The 17924-nt window shown below is 48.7% G+C and overlaps 1 protein-coding gene across 3 annotated transcripts in view; it reads right to left on the bottom strand.

The window, feature by feature from the left end:
- Positions 1-17924, bottom strand: part of PHACTR2 (phosphatase and actin regulator 2) — a 291804-nt gene that overhangs the window by 98129 nt on the left and 175751 nt on the right. For all 3 annotated transcript variants that reach the window (XM_033939934.1, XM_033939935.1, XM_033939933.1), the window contains exon 3: positions 16114-16194. In XM_033939934.1, coding sequence (XP_033795825.1) covers positions 16114-16194 — 81 coding nt within the window. The remainder of the gene's footprint in view (positions 1-16113; positions 16195-17924) is intronic.

The following is a 17924-nucleotide window of genomic DNA, read 5'->3' as shown; positions in this document are numbered from 1 at the left end:
TATACTTGAATATAACATGAGATTTTTGGGCCAAAAAAATCTTATTTTCATGTCAGCGTCCAACCTCCTGGACTTGTTGCAGGCCTCCGCCGGCCTGCCGTATGACCTGGTGGTCCGGGACAGGAGGGATCCTTCCCGTCTCCTGTCCTGGCTGACTAATAATTTTTTTTTACCTCCCTCCCTCCTTCTCCCTCCTCCCCCCACCCCTTTTTGAATCCCTGGTGATCCAGCGGTGTACCGGGCAGGAGCGAGCTTTTTGTGCTCTTGCCCGAAGCTGAGCCACTCGCTGAATGGCTGTCACTAGTTCTTGTAGGATTCGCAAGAACTGGCAGCAGTCATTCAGGGAGCTGTTCAGAGCCAGGTAGGAGCACAAAAAGCTCGCTCATGCCTGGTACACCGCTGGGCCATGAGAACTCAAGACAGCCATTCAGGGAGGGGCTCAGCACAGAGCAGGAGCAAAGGACAGAGTCGGCCAGGAGCAGAGTCGGCCAGGACAGGAGACAAGAGGGATCCCTCCTGTCCTGGCCTACCACTGAACCACCAGGTTATATGGCAGGCTCGATGGAAGCCTGCAGGACATCAGGAGAGAGGGGGGACAGGGTATAGCGCAGGGAGGTGGGACAGGGTTCAGAGTCTTACAAGGAGGGATGAGAGGGTGGAGAGCTTGGCAGGGTGTGAGGGGGAGGCTGGGTGTAGAACCTGGCAGGGCAGGGTAGATGAATATTACCCACGTCTTATATTTGAGTATATACAGTATGTTTAGCCTGATTAGCTCTAGAGACATCAGGAAAAACCTATAATTTCCCCTTGTGACCCCCTTTGGAGCCATGGTGGAGCCACAGTGAGCAGGGGTCTTTGTTACATAGCTTTTGCCTATATTTAAAATTAATTCTCAGCAGCCAATCCCTGTCTACAGGCAAATCCAAAGAAATCATTAAAGTTGAAGACATTGAAACATCTAACTCAGTTTAGTAAAAGAAGCCCTAAGTTAGTCAAATCCAATTCCTTTTGTATATCTTGATTGCTAGGAGTTTGACCTTGCTCTTGATTCCTCAATGGCAAACAGCACACTTTTGAACATTGTGGTATATTATTTTCAGGAATTTCTAAAGTTTCCACAAGATATTTCTGTAACATCTCATGAGGTGTAATATGTTTAGAATAGGGAAAATTCAACAGACATAAATTAGTTATCTTTGCCATATTTTCTAGAATTTCAACTTCCCCCTAAAATTAGTCATATCCTTTATAATATTCATTTGCATAGTTTTAATTTCATTACATTCCTTTTCAACCTCATTCGCTTGTGTTGTCAAAGATCCCAGGACAGTGGTGTTTTTCAGTTTGTACTGAAGTAGCAGAAAGATTCTGAGCCAAAATATTAACCTGAGGTATCATTGCCTTAGCCAAGTATGAGAAAGCTTGCCAAATAACCTCTTAGGTAACCAACACTAGTCAAGATTGAAAGCACTGAGGTATCCTATATAATAAAACGCTAGCCGCGCATGCGCACTCAGACCTGCATGATCTGTAATCCCTGATCCGTAGGTCCGTGGCCAGAGTGCGTATGCGGCGGACAGATCGGGAAAGCACAGCACAGCCGGCAACTCCCCCCTCCCGCCCTCACTCACTGCCCCCTCCCGCCCTCACTCACTGCCAAAAACAACACCTCCTCCTTCTCGCCGGCTCACCCGCTTTTAAATGAAGAGAAAAACGCTGCACCGCGCTAATGCTGGCTTTGCTGTCTTCTGTCCATTGCGGCCCGCCCTCTCTGACTACTTCCTGTTTCCGCTAGGGTTGGCCGCAGTGGATAGAAGACGCCGAAGCCAGCGGCTGTAGCCGCCGATCTCCGTTCCTCCGGGGGGGGGGGGTCTGGGAGGAGAGGGATCGCGGCCACTCAGCGCCCCCACCGAGGAGCCCAGCAACTTTCCGCTGCCCGGGACCCGAGTCATTTGCCGCCCCCCCCCTCTTCCCTTATCGCGGGACCGACTGGAGATTTAAGCAGCGTGTGCAGCAGTCTTCACACGCTGCTTCGGGCCCTTCTACTGCCCTGATTTGCTCCGGACGTGCCAGAGTAAATCAGGGCAGTAGAAGGACCCGAAGCAGCGTGTGAAGACTGCTGCACACGCTGCTTGAATCGCCATGTGGAGTCGGGCCCGCAGGAAGGGAAGAGGGGGGCGGCAAAGGACTCAGGCCCGCGTTTGTAGTCGCGACTGTGGGAAGGGAAAGGGAGTAGAGGAAACGCTAATGCTGCTGCACAGGGAACTGGTGTGGGGGGAGGGAAATGGAAGGGGGAGGGAATGCTGCTTTGCACAGACAGAGAGAGGGAGAAAGGGAGACAGAAAGACAAGAAGAAAGACACGGGCAGGTGCACAGGGAACTGGTGTGGGGGGAGGGAAATGGAGGGGGAGGGAATGCTGCTTCAGACAGACAGACAGAGGGAGGAAGGGAGACAGAAAGAAAAGAAGAAAGACACAGGGGCAGGGAGACATACAGAAAGACAAACAGACAAAGGGGGCCAGGGACAGAGACAGACAGAAAGAAAGACAGCGGGAGTCGCGTCAGGAGGGGTGCGGGATGCCGCAGAGGGAACTTTTCCAATGGGTGCAACTGGGCGGCTGTCGGGAGCCTATGATCAGGGGCAGAGCAAGGTAAGTGTATCATAGGGATAAGAAGGAGGAGGGGGGAGAAAAAGGAAGGGACGCCTACTGCTGGACAGGGGGAGAAGGAAAGAGGTGCTGATGGACAAGGGGGGGTGACGAAAAAGGAACGGAGGCCTAATGTTGGACAGGGGGAGAAGGAAGGTGCTGGTGGACAGGGGGAGGTAAAACAAAGGGAGAAGGGCTGCTGCTGCATAAGGAGAGCTGTGAAGGGGTGGGGGTGGACACAGGGGAGGTAAAAGGAAGGGAGAATGGACAGGGGGAGCAGGCAAGGGGTGGTGATGGACAGCCAAGGAAAAAGAAAGACAGAAAGAAAGAAAGCATCTAAGGAGAGAGAGAGAGAGAGAAAGAAATAAAGAGAGACACACACACATATATTCTAGCACCCGTTAATGTAACGGGCTATAAGACTAGTAGATAGATAAAGGCAAAGATTACAAAAATTACAAAGACTAGGGGACACTCAGAGTTACAGGGAAATACTTTTAAAACCAATAGGAGGAAATATTTTTTCACGTAGAGATTAGTTAAGCTCTAGAACGCATTGCCAGAGGTTGTGGTAAGAGCAGTTAACGTAGCTGGTTTTAAGAAAGGTTTGGACAATTTCCTGGAGGAAAAGTTCATAGTCTGTTATTGAAACACACATGGGGGAAGTCGCTACTTGCCCCCATGTGTGGAATATTGTTACTACAGTAGAATCTCAAGTTACCTGGCACCCATGGAATTATTGGATGCTGGATAACTGTTTTATCCCAGGACAAGCAGGCAGCATATTCTTAACACATGGGTGACGTCACCGACGGAGCCCTCGGTACGGACCTTTTAACTAGAAGTTTCTAGTTGGCCGCACCGCGCGTGCGCGAGTGCCTTCCCGCCCGACGAAGGAGTGCGTGGTCCCCAGTTTCTTCGTTTCCGCGGAGCGAAGAAGACGCGTGTATTTTTTCAACGGCCGTTGAAATCACTTTTTGCCTTCCCGCTCGCGCTTTTGTTATATATTTTTCTTCCTCTACCTTCGGGTTTCCTTTTTCTTTCAATTGCAAAAAAAAAAAAAAAAAAAACTTTGATTTTTATTGTTTCTTTCGTTTTTGCCCCGGCGGGGCCTGTTGCCATTATACAGGCCTCGGACTTCGATTTTGCGGAGGCTATCTTCCCCTTCATGCCCCCGCAGGTCGGTTTTAAGAAGTGCCAGCGGTGTGCACGCCCGATCTCCGTTTCTGACCCACACAATTGGTGTTTGCAGTGCCTGGGTCCGGAGCATCGGGCAGATTCCTGCACCCGCTGTGCCACTTTACAAAAACGTACACTTAAAAACCGAAGAATCCAGCAAACCCTGCTCTTCGGCTCCGAGTCGGCGATGGATTCATCACCCTCAACGGCGGTACCGCAGAAATCGGCACCGTCCAGCTCGACACCGACCGATCCCGCATCGGCGCCACTGGCGCCAGGTAAGCCGGCTAAGAAGCCTTCCTCTTCCCTCGAGCGCCCTCCAGCTACGGTGACGACACCGTCCATACCGGCATCGCACCGGTCCCGTAAACGCTCCGCCCCGATAACGGTGAGTGCCTCGTCATCGGCCTCCTCATCGCCGGGGCGTGGAGCGGCATCCAAGGAACCGAAGAAAAAGAAAGCGGTTCCGATGCCACCCCTGGATGACCGTATCTCGGCCATTCTGCAAACTCAGCTTCAGGAGCAGTTGAGGAAACAGCTTGAACAACTGCTACCCTCTATCCTGGCACCGCTCCTTCCGGTACCAGACCGGCCCGAGCCCCGCACCGAGCCCCCGGTGTCCACTCCTTCGGTACCGGTAAACACCTCGATGCCGATCCTTTCGGCCCAACAACTTCCTGATGATCCTGTGGTTCATTCTCAACCCACAGTGGATCCTGCTCGGCACCAGGCGGTACGGCACTCTTCTCGGGACCGAGAACGACGCCGATCGTCCTCCCCTGGTGCCGTTTCGGTGCGCTCTGGTAAATCTTTGTCCAAGACTCGCCACACCGCACCCTCCACCCCGGTGTCCCGACACGCACCAGAGGTCAGGGATCCTGATTTATGGGAGGAGACTCCTCTCGGTACCGAGGAGGATCCCTCCTCATCTGATGAGGAACCATCGGCACCTGATGCCACCTCTAAACCTGAGCAGTCCTCTTTTTCTAAATTTCTGAGGGAAATGTCTGCTGCTCTGTCACTTCCCCTTGAATCTGACTCCAAAAAGTCCCAAGCCTTTTTAGAAGCCTTAGACTTTGAGCAACCTCCTAAAGAGTTCCTCAAACTTCCCGTACATGACATCTTACGGGAGACATTCTACAAAAACTTGGAAAATCCCCTCACGGTACCGGGAGCTCCCCGTAAACTGGACAACCTTTACCGTGTCATCCCTATTCCAGGATTCGACAAATCTCAATTGCCCCATGAGTCCCTTCTGGTGGAATCCACCTTAAAAAAGACTCAGGGCTCCAGTGTCTATGCCTCTACCCCTCCTGGCAGAGAAGGTAAGACCATGGACAAGTTTGGCAAGAGGCTTTACCAAAATGCCATGCTTGCCAACAGGGCAAACAACTATTCCTTCCATTTTTCCTTTTATCTCAAACACTTGGTCCAACAGCTGTCTGCCCTCCAGAAGTACCTACCTGAGCGCAAGGTCCCGCTATTCCAGCAGCACATATCTGGCCTTCTCCAAATGCGCAAGTATATGGTCCGCTCGATATACGACTCCTTCGAGCTCACCTCTCGGGCCTCTGCCATGGCTGTAGCCATGCGTCGCTTGGCCTGGCTCAGAGTCTCCGACCTGGACATCAACCACCAGGACCGCCTGGCCAACGCCCCCTGTCTCGGGGATGAGCTTTTTGGAGAGTCACTGGATTCCACCACCCAGAAACTCTCCGCCCATGAGACCAGGTGGGACACCCTGATCAAGCCGAAAAAGAAGGCTCCGCCTGCTCGACCCTATCGGCCTCAATCATCTTACCAGCGGAGGTTCTCAGCCAGGCCACTCAATCCACCTCCCCAACAATCTCGGCGACCCCGTCAACAGCAGCACCATGCCCAGGCTCGGTCTCAGGCCACTCAACCCTCCAAGCCTCCTCAGCCTGCTAAACAATCTCAGCCCTTTTGACTCTTCTCTCCAGGGCATAGCCAGTCATCCACCCTCGCTGCCTCTTCCACAGCCTATCGGGGGTCGTCTCACCATTTTCTCAAGCCGTTGGGAAGTCATCACGTCGGACCAGTGGGTCCTCAACATCATCCGCCACGGCTACTCTCTCAACTTCCAGACTCTGCCTCCGGACAACCTTCCCGTAGAGTCTGCTTCAAACTCATCTCAAACCCCCCTCCTCCTGAGGGAGGTTCAATCCCTCCTCCTTCTCAATGCCATCGAAGAAGTACCTCCAGATCAAAGGGGGCAGGGATTCTACTCCCGCTACTTCCTGGTACCCAAAAAGACGGGAGACCTCCGTCCCATTCTCGATCTCAGGGACCTCAACAAGTGTCTGGTCAAGGAGAAGTTCAGAATGCTCTCCCTTGCCACGCTCTACCCTCTTCTTTCTCAACACGACTGGCTATGTTCCCTGGACCTCAAAGAGGCCTACACTCACATCTCCATCAATCAACATTCTCGCCGCTACCTGCGGTTCCAGGTACTGCACCACCACTATCAGTACAAGGTGCTACCGTTCGGCCTCGCCTCCTCACCCAGGGTCTTCACCAAGTGCCTTATAGTGGTAGCGGCCTTCCTCAGGTCTCACAACCTCCAGGTGTTCCCCTATTTGGACGATTGGTTGGTGAAAGCACCTACGTCTCCACTTGTGCTACAGGCTACTCATCACACCATCTCTCTCCTCCACCTCCTGGGGTTCGAGATCAACTACCCCAAGTCGCATCTGCTTCCCACCCAGCGACTTCAATTCATTGGAGCAGTTCTGGACACCACGCTAATGAGGGCTTTTCTCCCCTCCGATCGCAAGCAGACCCTGCTCCATCTCTGCCGTCAGGTACTCATGCATCCCTCCATTCCTGCTCGACAGATGATGGTCCTCCTGGGTCACATGGCCTCGACAGTGCATGTCCTTCCTCTGGCTCGTCTCCACCTTCGTACACCTCAGTGGACGCTCGCCAACCAGTGGTCACAGACTACGGATCTTCTTTCTCATCCCATCTCTGTGACATCATCTCTTCAGCAATCTCTCCAATGGTGGTTGAACTCCTCAAATCTTTCCAGGGGTCTACTTTTCCATCTGCCCCCCCACTCTATGATCATCACCACAGATGCGTCCCCCTACGCGTGGGGAGCTCACCTGGGAGATCTACGCACCCAGGGACTTTGGACCCCACAGGAGCGTCGTCATCACATCAATTTCCTGGAACTCAGAGCCATGTTCTACGCCCTCAAGGCTTTCCAACATCTTCTCTGTCCTCAAGTCCTCCTCCTATGCACAGACAATCAAGTCGCCATGTACTACATAAACAAGCAAGGCGGCACCGGATCTCGCCCCCTTTGTCTGGAGGCTCTGCGCATCTGGACCTGGGCCACGGACCGCAATCTCTTTCTCAGGGCGGTCTATATCCAGGGCGAACAGAACTCTCTGGCCGACAATCTCAGCCGCATCCTTCAACCTCACGAGTGGACGTTGGACCCTCCGACTCTACTCTCCATCTTTGCTCGATGGGGCACTCCGCAGGTGGACCTCTTTGCAGCACCTCACAACCATCAGCTGCCCCAATTCTGTTCCAGACTCTTCTCTCCTCACCGTCTGACCCCGGATGCATTCCTGCTCGACTGGAGGGATCGGTTCCTCTATGCCTTCCCTCCACTTCCTTTGATGTTGCGGACCTTGTCCAAACTCCGCAAGGACAATGCCACCATGATCCTCATCGCCCCTCGGTGGCCTCGTCAACACTGGTTCTCCCTTCTGCTTCAACTCAGCTCCAGGGAGCCCATTCCTCTTCCTGTGTTTCCTACTCTACTTACACAGCAGAATCAGTCTCTACTACATCCCAACCTGTCTTCCCTCCACCTGACAGCTTGGTTTCTCTCGGGCTGACCTCTCCTGAGAATCTATCTCAACCGGTCCGCCTCATTTTGGACGCCTCCAGGAAACCGGCCACTCTCCAATGTTACCATCAGAAGTGGACCAGATTCTCCTCGTGGTGTCTCCGGCATCATCAAGAACCCACCTCTTTGGCGGTGGAAACTGTCTTGGAATATTTGCTCTCGCTGTCCAACGCTGGCCTCAAAACCACCTCCATCAGAGTCCACCTCAGTGCCATCACTGCGTTTCACGAGCCTATTCTCGGAAAACCCCTCACGGCTCATCCTCTGGTTTCAAGATTTATGAGAGGGCTCTTCAACATCAAACCGCCTCTCAAGCCTCCTCCCGTCATCTGGGACCTGAATGTGGTTCTCTCTGCTCTCATGAAACCTCCGTTTGAGCCTCTTGCCACAGCTTCATTCAGGCTTCTTACATGGAAGGTGCTTTTCCTAATTGCCATCACCTCTGCCAGGAGGGTTAGCGAACTGCATGCACTGGTTGCCGACCCACCGTTCACTGTTTTTCACCATGACAAGGTTGTTCTGCGTACCCACCCTAAATTCCTTCCCAAGGTGGTCTCGGCTTTTCACCTCAACCAGTCCATTGTGCTTCCCGTCTTCTTCCCTAAGCCTCACTCGCATCCTGGAGAACAGGCGTTGCACACGCTGGATTGTAAGCGTGCCCTTGCTTACTACCTTGATCGTACCAGAGCTCACCGAACATCCCCTCAGCTCTTTTTGTCTTTCGATCCCAACCGTTTGGGCCGTCCTGTCTCCAAACGGACACTTTCAAATTGGCTTGCTGCCTGTATTGCCTTCTGTTATGCTCGGGCCGGTCTCTCACTGGAAGGATCTGTCACGGCCCACAGAGTCCGAGCTATGGCTGCTTCTGTGGCTTTCCTCCGTTCCACGCCCATCGAGGAAATCTGCAAGGCGGCCACTTGGTCCTCAGTTCACACGTTCACTACTCACTACTGTCTGGATGCGTTCTCCAGACGGGATGGACACTTCGGCCAATCTGTGTTACAAAATTTATTTTCCTAATGGCCAACCATCCCTCCTCCCTCTTTGTTAGCTTGGAGGTCACCCATGTGTTAAGAATATGCTGCCTGCTTGTCCTGGGATAAAGCACAGTTACTTACCGTAACAGGTGTTATCCAGGGACAGCAGGCAGATATTCTTAAGTCCCACCCACCTCCCCGGGTTGGCTTCTTAGCTGGCTTATCCTAACTGGGGACCACGCACTCCTTCGTCGGGCGGGAAGGCACTCGCGCACGCGCGGTGCGGCCAACTAGAAACTTCTAGTTAAAAGGTCCGTACCGAGGGCTCCGTCGGTGACGTCACCCATGTGTTAAGAATATCTGCCTGCTGTCCCTGGATAACACCTGTTACGGTAAGTAACTGTGCTTTTTGGTTGATTGAGAGGGTTCATAGACAACGGCGCGAAAGACAAATGCGCGCCCGGACAATTGAGCGCAGCACGGAGGTGCGCGGCGCTCTAAATTACTGTTTTTAGGGCTCCGACGGGGGGGGGGGGCGTGGGGGGGAACCTCCCCCCTTTACTTAATAGACATCGCGCCGGCGTTATGGGGGGTTTGCGGGGTTGTAACCCTCCACATTTTACTGTAAACTTAACTTTTTCCCTAAAAACAGGGAAAAAGTGAAGTTTTCAGTACAATGTGGGGGGTTACAACCCCCCAAACCCCCCCCAACGCCCCCCCGCCCCCCCGTCTGAGCCCTAAAAACAGTTGTCCCGGCGCGCTTTTGACCTGACACCGCCGCAAAGACCCCCTCCCTCAAGCCCTGAAGCAACAAAAGCAGGCGGCCGCCCTGAGCTGCAAACCCGCTTGTCCCCTCTCTCCCTTACCTGAAGCAGCAGCTGGTCAGTAGGAAGTAGTGCTCAAAACAGGCTGCTCACGGCCAGCCCCGGCAGGGCCTTTCCTCTGACACTGTAATTAATCTTCGGGCAGCCGGCAACAGTAGCAATGAGGAGAGTCTGCTGCCACCGGCCTACTCCAGAAGTCGCTTCTCTGCAGTGACTTCCTGCTCTCGTGTAGGTGGGACTTGCAGAGAGATGGTTTCCGGGGCAGGCCAGGGGAAGCAGGCATACTTCATTGTAACTGCTGCCAGTTGCCCAAAGATTAATTATAGTGGCCAGATCTGGGGGGAGAGGAGGTGGATGGGGAAGTTGGGAGATAGAGAGCAGCATCGGAGGAGGGAGGGGAGGGGGCTGGAGAAACAGAATGGATGGAGGGAGGGGGCTGGAGAAACAGCATGGATGCAGGGAGAGAGGGAGGAAGAAAAAGCATGGAAGGAGGAGGGCTGGAGTAGAGTAGTACTAGATGAGAGGAGAGAGACAAACAGCAGGAGAGAAGGCTGGAAGAAAGAGAGGAGCACCCACCGGGGCGGGGGGGGGGGGGGTGTTGATGTCCAGATGCATCCAAGTTTCCAAGTTTATTCGTTACTTGATATACCGTCTATTATCTAGTACCTAGACGGTTTACAATGTTCAAAAAGTATTAAAATGAAAACAAGATTGAAAAATTAAAGCAAAAAACTACACATGTATATATATTTACAGGTTCAATGAGTAAGACATAACAGAGGTGAGAGCAAAATACATTGAGATAAAAGTAAATATAAAAGGGTGATAAAAGGGGAGGGGAAAACAATAAAGTGGGTGGATAGAGCTTCTTAAAAGTATTCATGATTGACCATCTGACCTTGGTAGTGCACCTGCAGATTGATCCCTACAATTTCTGTTAAAAAAAATGCCTCTCTTCCTGTCAGTGTCTATCCCTGCTCATGCACTGTTGGGACATGAGGTTAGGATTACCAGGTTTCCGCCCCCATTCCCACTCCGTTCTGTCCCAGCTCCGCCTTAAAATGAACCTCATCTCTTTTTCCCCAAACCTGGGGCTGCGTCTGGAAGGCCTTCGAGCATGCATCGGAGCTTTTACTGCAGTGACCTTTGATTTTTAAAAAACCCTTAGCAACCCAGGAAAGCACAAAATAAGGGAAGAAACAGCGCATCTGGAGAGACTCCGACGACACACGTCTTCTTAGCTCTGCAGAAAACTAAGAACTGATGGTTCCGCGAGCAGACGTCGGGCAGGAAGGCACTCGGGCATGTGTGGTACTGGCAGTCTCAAGACTTCTACAGAAGTTAAAGTGACAGTACACTTTTGCACTGCTCTTACCTGGGCTCCGTGGATGACGTCACCCATCTGTGAGAATACATCCTGGGATAAAAAAAACCCTTACGTGGCTCGATAAAAGGGGGCCTTAGGAAAAGGCAACAGCAAGCCACTCCTGTATCCTGCCAAGAATACCATGAGGGGAGAGTGGTTGCCAGAAGTTAACTCTGACTTAAGGGCCCAGCTGCTTCTCCCCAGGGCGAAACAGAAAATAAGAACTAACCACACTATGACTGTTGCTACACAGCCCAAACTACTGACCACATCATCAATCACTGTAATCTGTTCTTGTTGAATGGAGGAATACAAATAAAACCCAACACATCATCAACCTTCTCTTAAAACCAAACAGTGTATCATAGACCAAGAAAATGTGGCAGAAAGGTAACAGAAATACCTTCCATCATTTTGGATGCCATAAGCACGATTAAAAGGAATTTCCCTTTGGCAATTGCTAATAAAGATACAGTAATTGGGGGGGGGGGGGAGGAAAGGAATTTTCAAGAACACTTTGGGCTCCTTTTATGAAGGTACGCTACACGCTCAATAGAGATGGCGTTAGTATTTTCCGTGTAGCGCGGGGTTAGCACGCACTAAAAACGCTAGCGCATCTTCGTAAAAGGAGCTTTTTGGTAAGTTGCCTATACGTGTTATGAGCTCCAGACGGAAATTCTCGCTGGCACAATACAAGTACTACAGCCAATGTTAGCAGTAAATTTAAGAGACTAGAAATCATACTCCACATACGAGTCCCTGGCTTAGACATGAGACTCTCATGTCTAAGCCATGGTATGGATAAGACTGTCATGGTATGGATAAGACTTAAATCCCTTGCAAAGCTGTTGGACCTTTGCATAATATTTAGCACCTAAACCTATAGCAATAAAGAAAGAAATCAAAATAAACAATGCATTGCTTTCTTTCTAAGAAAATATCACAATATGCCAAATGCAATATTTTTAAAGAAAAACAGGGAGGCTAGGGGTGCTCAGCCAAGAGAAGAGATATCAGAAACAGTCGTGTTAAGGATCCTGGATGACACGGCTGCTTGAATACACAGATGCTTCAGTTGTTGAAAATAACTTTCAGCTACTGTAGAATTACAAACTTAATTGTAGAGCCGAAACTAGAGACACCCTGGCTCAGATACTACAGGAAGTTTGGAGAAGACCTGTGAGTATTAATGGTGACTAACATACATCTTAAACACTGCCTTCTTAATAGAAAGGAGAAGCAAAACAAAGTACTGTATTCACTCTTTACATTAGGAGACTGGTATACTCCCTTTCCTGCTGTCTGACTGTCAAATCTATTAGCCGCCAAGAAAAAACCCAGGAACAATTTAATTTCAGACAATGTGGAAAGGTGCCCACGTGTTGCTTTCTGTGCCAGCGAGAATTCTCAGTTGGCCCCAACACAAATAAAACTCCAGGTAAAGGCAGGCCATCTCTGCATAGACAGAAAGAGTGACAGATAGCTCTATTTTAGCTGGATAAAAAAGGATTCCTAAATTACTGTAGTCAAACAGATGACAGAGTAAAGAACCTAATCTTCGATCCGTGTCTGTCTGCATGCAGGCCGACAAATTCACTAAAGGCCTATATGCAAATGTGGGCGATCGTTGGCACGGCCCCCACTAACCACATGGATCGCTAAAGAGCGATCCTTGAGCATGCGCAGACCATCTTCCTTGCCTGTAGATGCTCTCAGCAGGAAATTTTATTTATTTATTTATATTTTTTGCAAGCCTGTGGTTTTAACCCACTTTAAGCCTGCGGGTTAAAACCATAGGCTTGCACTGTGGGGAAGGGCAGGAGAGTCGGGGCGGCAGGAGAGATTCGGGACGAGAGCAGCAGGTCAGGGCTGAGAGCAGGAGATTGGGGCAGGCAGGAGATTGGGGCTGAAGGCAGGGCAGTCAGAATGGACCTGAGCGACTGGTTCTCAGCAGTCGCTTATTTTGGATCGGTCAGCTCAGTCGGTGTCCCTCTTTTTTTTTTTTTTTTTTTTAGTGAATCGCGTCCATGCCTACTTTGCATGCCGTTTCCCCTCATTTGCATGCACAGATCGGAATCGGATCGGAGGGAAATTGGGTTGCAAAGGGGTCACATACCAAATCGGTACACAATCGGTTTGCTTAGTGAATCTAGCCCATAGTAACACAGTAGATGACGGAAGATAAAGACCTGTACGGTCCATCCAGTCTGCCTAACAAGATAGACTCAAAGCATACAGTATGATGCAATACTACATATGCATACTTAATTTGTCCTTGCCATGTTCACGACAAACTGTAGAAGTCTGCCCAGCCCTGGCCTTGTTACCCAACTACTAAATCTGTTATCCAAATCTGTCCAGTCACAATCAAGGCAAAGACTGTAGAAGTCTTCCCAGCACTGGCTTTGCTTTCCAATTGCTGAAGTCAGTGTAGTGTAGTAAGGGGGGGATGGACCACCCCGGGCACCGTCTCGGTAGGGGCGCTGGCACCTCTCCACCCCCCATACCATGCGGTATTCCGCGCGTTAAACCCCTACCGCAGCTTGATAAAAGGAGCCCATAGACATAGACAAAAAAAGATACGAGAGGTGCTAGGGAAGGGGAAAATTTGAAATTACATAAAAAATAAAAATAAAAGGGAGGTAAGAGGGGAAGGGAAGAAACAGAGAGGAAAGGGAAGTTGCTTCTTAAAAGTGGTTCTCATTGTTTGTTGGAAGAGATTGGGGAAAGAATCTTATCTGGTATTTTGGTACGCGTCTTGATCAGGACTACAGCAGAAAGGTCAGACGTGCAGCCACTCTTCAAATTTGGCAGCTCATTTTTCATTTGGGATCATTCAGGGCAAGATTCTCAAAACTTTAACGCCGTCACTAAACTGTTTTCCAGTGGTTTAGCCTGCATGCATTTTAGTGGCGGATTATCAAAACGGAATATCTCTGTTTTTAGCGATTTTTATAACAGTCTCCGACAATGGTATGAAAATGTGCTCTTTAACATTGAAATGAGCCCTTCAGTGGATTCTTAATTGCCGAGGCATTTTCAAAGAGCGGCATCAGCTTTTGGTGACAAAAAGCAGCAACTGGTCCGGGGGTGCCGTTACAGTGCCAGCACTTGTGTTTTGACTGTGGCTAATGGAGAACACGAGTGATAGTATAACAGTACAAAGGATTGCTACACACATTACTTATTAAGTTCCATCCAGATATCTACAAATAATAACAAATTATTACTTATAATGACTGGGGTTACCATTCAACAAATTACATATAATTGGAAAAATTGGAAAAGATTAAATTATAATTTTTGGTGGAACTCCTTATGTCATATTTATAAAATGGAGAGACTTATTGCAATACAACAGGGCTGTTTCAGGAAATTTCAAGATATTTGGGAGCCATTAACAAAGTATTGTAATGATTAGAAAAATCTTGTTTCCCTTAAATTTACAAGTTCAATTATGGGGTGGGAGGGAGGGTATTTTTATTGTTACATGTTGTATAAGTATTGATTATATGATAGATAAGGGTGGGGAGGGGGAGAGATAAGAGAATATTATATGTATCATTGTTGATTATTAAGTGATATATTTATGGTTATTTGTATGGATATGATATCACACTTATTATAAGTTTAAAAATGAATAAAGATTAAAAAAAAAAAAGTTCCATCCAGGATATCTTACAAAACGTTTGATTATTGCTGCAAGATGTCCAAGTCTAACCTGCCCTTATGCATGCCCAAATCATGCCCATAACACTCCTCCACCACGCCCATATCAAGCTCCGGACAGTCAGAGGCTGGGACACCTCGCTAGACATCCCGAAAGGAGGTTTTGATTATCAGCACTTGGACGTCCTGGCAATTAGGACATCCAAATGCTGATTTAGGACGCTTATATTTTTTTATTATGAGCCCCATAGTAAATAACAGCAGATAAAGACCTGAATGGACTTTGTAGTCTACCCAACAGCCACACTCATTAGTAATTCATGATTAAACCAACAATGAATGTGACATAAAACACTTGATCATAGTCTTTCTGGGACAAAGACCACAGAGGTCTTCCTGACATTGTCCTTACAGTCCAACTAGTGTAACATAGTAACATAGTAAATGACAGCAGATAAAGACCTGAATGGTCCATTCAGTCTGCCCAACCATACATGCTCCATAAATTAATCATTTAATTGAAATGGTCCTTTTTCTCAGATATTTCTGGGCCAGAAACCCAGAGCCCTGCCCGGTAGTGTGCTTAGGTTCTATCTACTGGAGTCTCCGTCAAAGCTCACTCCATCCCATCTTAACCATCCCAGCCATCAAAGCCCTCCCCAGCCCGTCCTCAACTGAATGGCCATGTACGGGACACAGACCGTGCAAGTCTGCCCAGTTCTGGCCCTAGTTCCTTCAATATATACCCATTATTTTCTGATTAGAGATCCTCTGTGTTCATCCCACGCTTGTTTGAACTCTGTAACTGTTTTCTTCTCCACCACCACCCTCAGGAGAGCTTTTCAGGCATCAACCATCCTCTCTGTAAAGAAGAATTTCCTAACACTACTCTTGAGTCTACCACCCCTCAACCTCAAATTATGCCCTCTAGTTTTACCATTTTCATATTTGTCTGGAAAAGTTTTTGTTCTACGTTAATACCTTTAAGGCACAGTATTTGACAGTCTGGATCATATCTCCCCTGTCTCTCCTGAAGCCCACTCCAGTACTTCTGTGCTGATTCTACCTGGCTAGGAGCTGCAGTGGGACTTAACTGGCAGCCTCTGCATCTCTGTTCTGGCTCATGGTGGCTGATTGACCAATTGAGCCATTCCTCCACATTTACCATAAATCTTTCATTCTGTTGTCATTTTAATGCCTCAGTGTTTGTATTTTTGTCCTTTTCTATTTACTGTAGGTATGTTACATTATTGTTTGCTAAAAAGAACCTTTTATGGATTTGGACTGGTTAAAATGCTCGTGTCCTAGACTGGCCACAGGAAAGGATTTTGGCACATCTTATGTTATTATGGGCTCTTTTTATGAAGCCGCGTTAGCGGCTTTAACGCGTGCATCTTTTTATCATGCGCTAAACCCTGCGCTAGCCGAAAAACTACCACCTGCTCAAGAGGAGGCGGTAGCAGCTAGCGAGGCTGGCAGTTTAGCGTGTGCTATTACGCACGTTAAACCGCTACCGCGGCTTCGTAAAAGGAGCCCTATATTTTAAACGGCAAGTAAATCCGCTTACCTTGGTCAGGTATTTCCTTAAGAACACCTCTTCTTATCAGCTCCTCCCTGCTTTGACGGGTAGATATCTTCCTTTCCAGCACTTAAAAAACAAACAAAAAACAAACCCAGAAAGTGGATGTTAAGTCAAGAAGCAAAAACCATGTTTATGAATCAATCAATAGATTGACAAGCATACATACATATATATAAATGTACATACATTAAAGATGTACACTAAAGCTAACTGAGTGGTTTAAAAATATATGTTATATGAATATTCTCCCATGCTGCCTATTATGGTATCATTCATGATATGTTGACATTTTGTGACAAACCCAGCACCAGCACTAGTCCGGTCCCTGATAGGATCGGATGCAGAAGAGCAGACCAGATTGATTCTGGCACTCACCTTGAGGCTGACCTCCCTTGCCCCCATAACCAAAGAGATAGTGAACTGGAACAGAGGCAGGCAGATTGGCAACAGCAGCCTCCTGGCTTTAGAGCAGCTAGAGAAGCCACGAGGAAGGTAGCTGCAGTAGAAAAACCTAGGCAGAGAAAAACTGCTGTAGAGCCAAAACCCATCCCCCGCTACAGGCTGAAGGGGATTGGCTCTGATCTGTTTAAAAGCAGGCTGAGTCAAGCAGAGGGAGGAGGAGCGAGTTGAGGGCGAGTCACTCCCACAGCTCAAGGCAGGGGAAGAGCTGTGAAACAGAGCAGGAGTGGAAAACGTGCTGGATTATCCCATGCAGGATTTGGAGGAAATCCTGCCTACTTCAAACTACCAGGTTCTAGATCGTGTGGAAGGCATGGAGATAGAACTGGCTGGCCCTAGGTTAGAAAGCCCGACGGAAGGTATGGAAGTTGCATGAAAGAATGCAGCAACTGAGAAACCATTAGTGGTTTGTGTTTCTTTCTTTCTTTTGCTGATGTTTGGTTTGTTTCTGCTGTGCAAACTATGCCTGAAGAAGTTAAGATATGTTTGAACTTTATAAGTATTTTGAGAGTAAGAATAAAACTTGCTTCAAACTGAGGAATGGATTTAAAAGCAAGTTTGTGAACCTGAAGCTCAAACTGACATAGTTAAGTTTGGTTTTTGGAACTTTAAAAATCCTGCTGTGACTCCCGTTCTGAAAGCTAATTAGATTATCTGTCTCAGCTGTGTAATGTTGCCTGCATGTGGGAGCTGAGAGAAAAGCTGAACTGTTACCAGAGTTTGCTGTGGCTATGTTTGCCTAAGGAGTTTTGATTTATTTTGAATTTGCAGTAAAGCTTTATTTTTGCAAATCTACTATTTTTGTTGAATGACCTGCAAAAGTGATGTTTGTTTTCTGTTGCATACTTTTGACCTGTGGGTCAGAATAAACAACTTATTCTTTCCTAAAGAACTTGTGTTGGCTGGTGATATGGTGAAACCTTGTTGCTTACCTTGCATCTCTTAGGCCCGGGCAATTGCCCAGGGCCACCTGAAAAAGTCCTGAAGGTACCCCTGGTTGTAGGGGACACGCCAGAATCCCTGTGTTTGTCACCCGGCAGCCCTACTCTGCGGAGGGTTGGTGACAATTTATGTTTATTAGAACCTTCTATACCCCTACTAATGACTGGGGGAGGGGAGAGTGTGGCGCAGTGGTTGAAGCCTCAGAACCCTAGAGTTGTGGGTTCAAACCCATGCTGCTCCTTGTGACCCTGGGCAAGTCATCTAATCCCCCCATTGCCCCAGGTGAATTAGATAGATTATGAACCCACCGGGACAGACAGGGAAAAATGCTTGAGTACCTAAATAAACTCATGTAAACCATTTAGAGCTCCCTTGAAAGAACGGTATAGAAAATT

The sequence above is a fragment of the Geotrypetes seraphini genome, chromosome 3, assembly GCF_902459505.1.
Source record: "Geotrypetes seraphini chromosome 3, aGeoSer1.1, whole genome shotgun sequence".
NCBI classification, from domain to species: Eukaryota; Metazoa; Chordata; class Amphibia; order Gymnophiona; family Dermophiidae; genus Geotrypetes; species Geotrypetes seraphini.
This window is presented reverse-complemented; position numbering and strand designations above follow the sequence as displayed.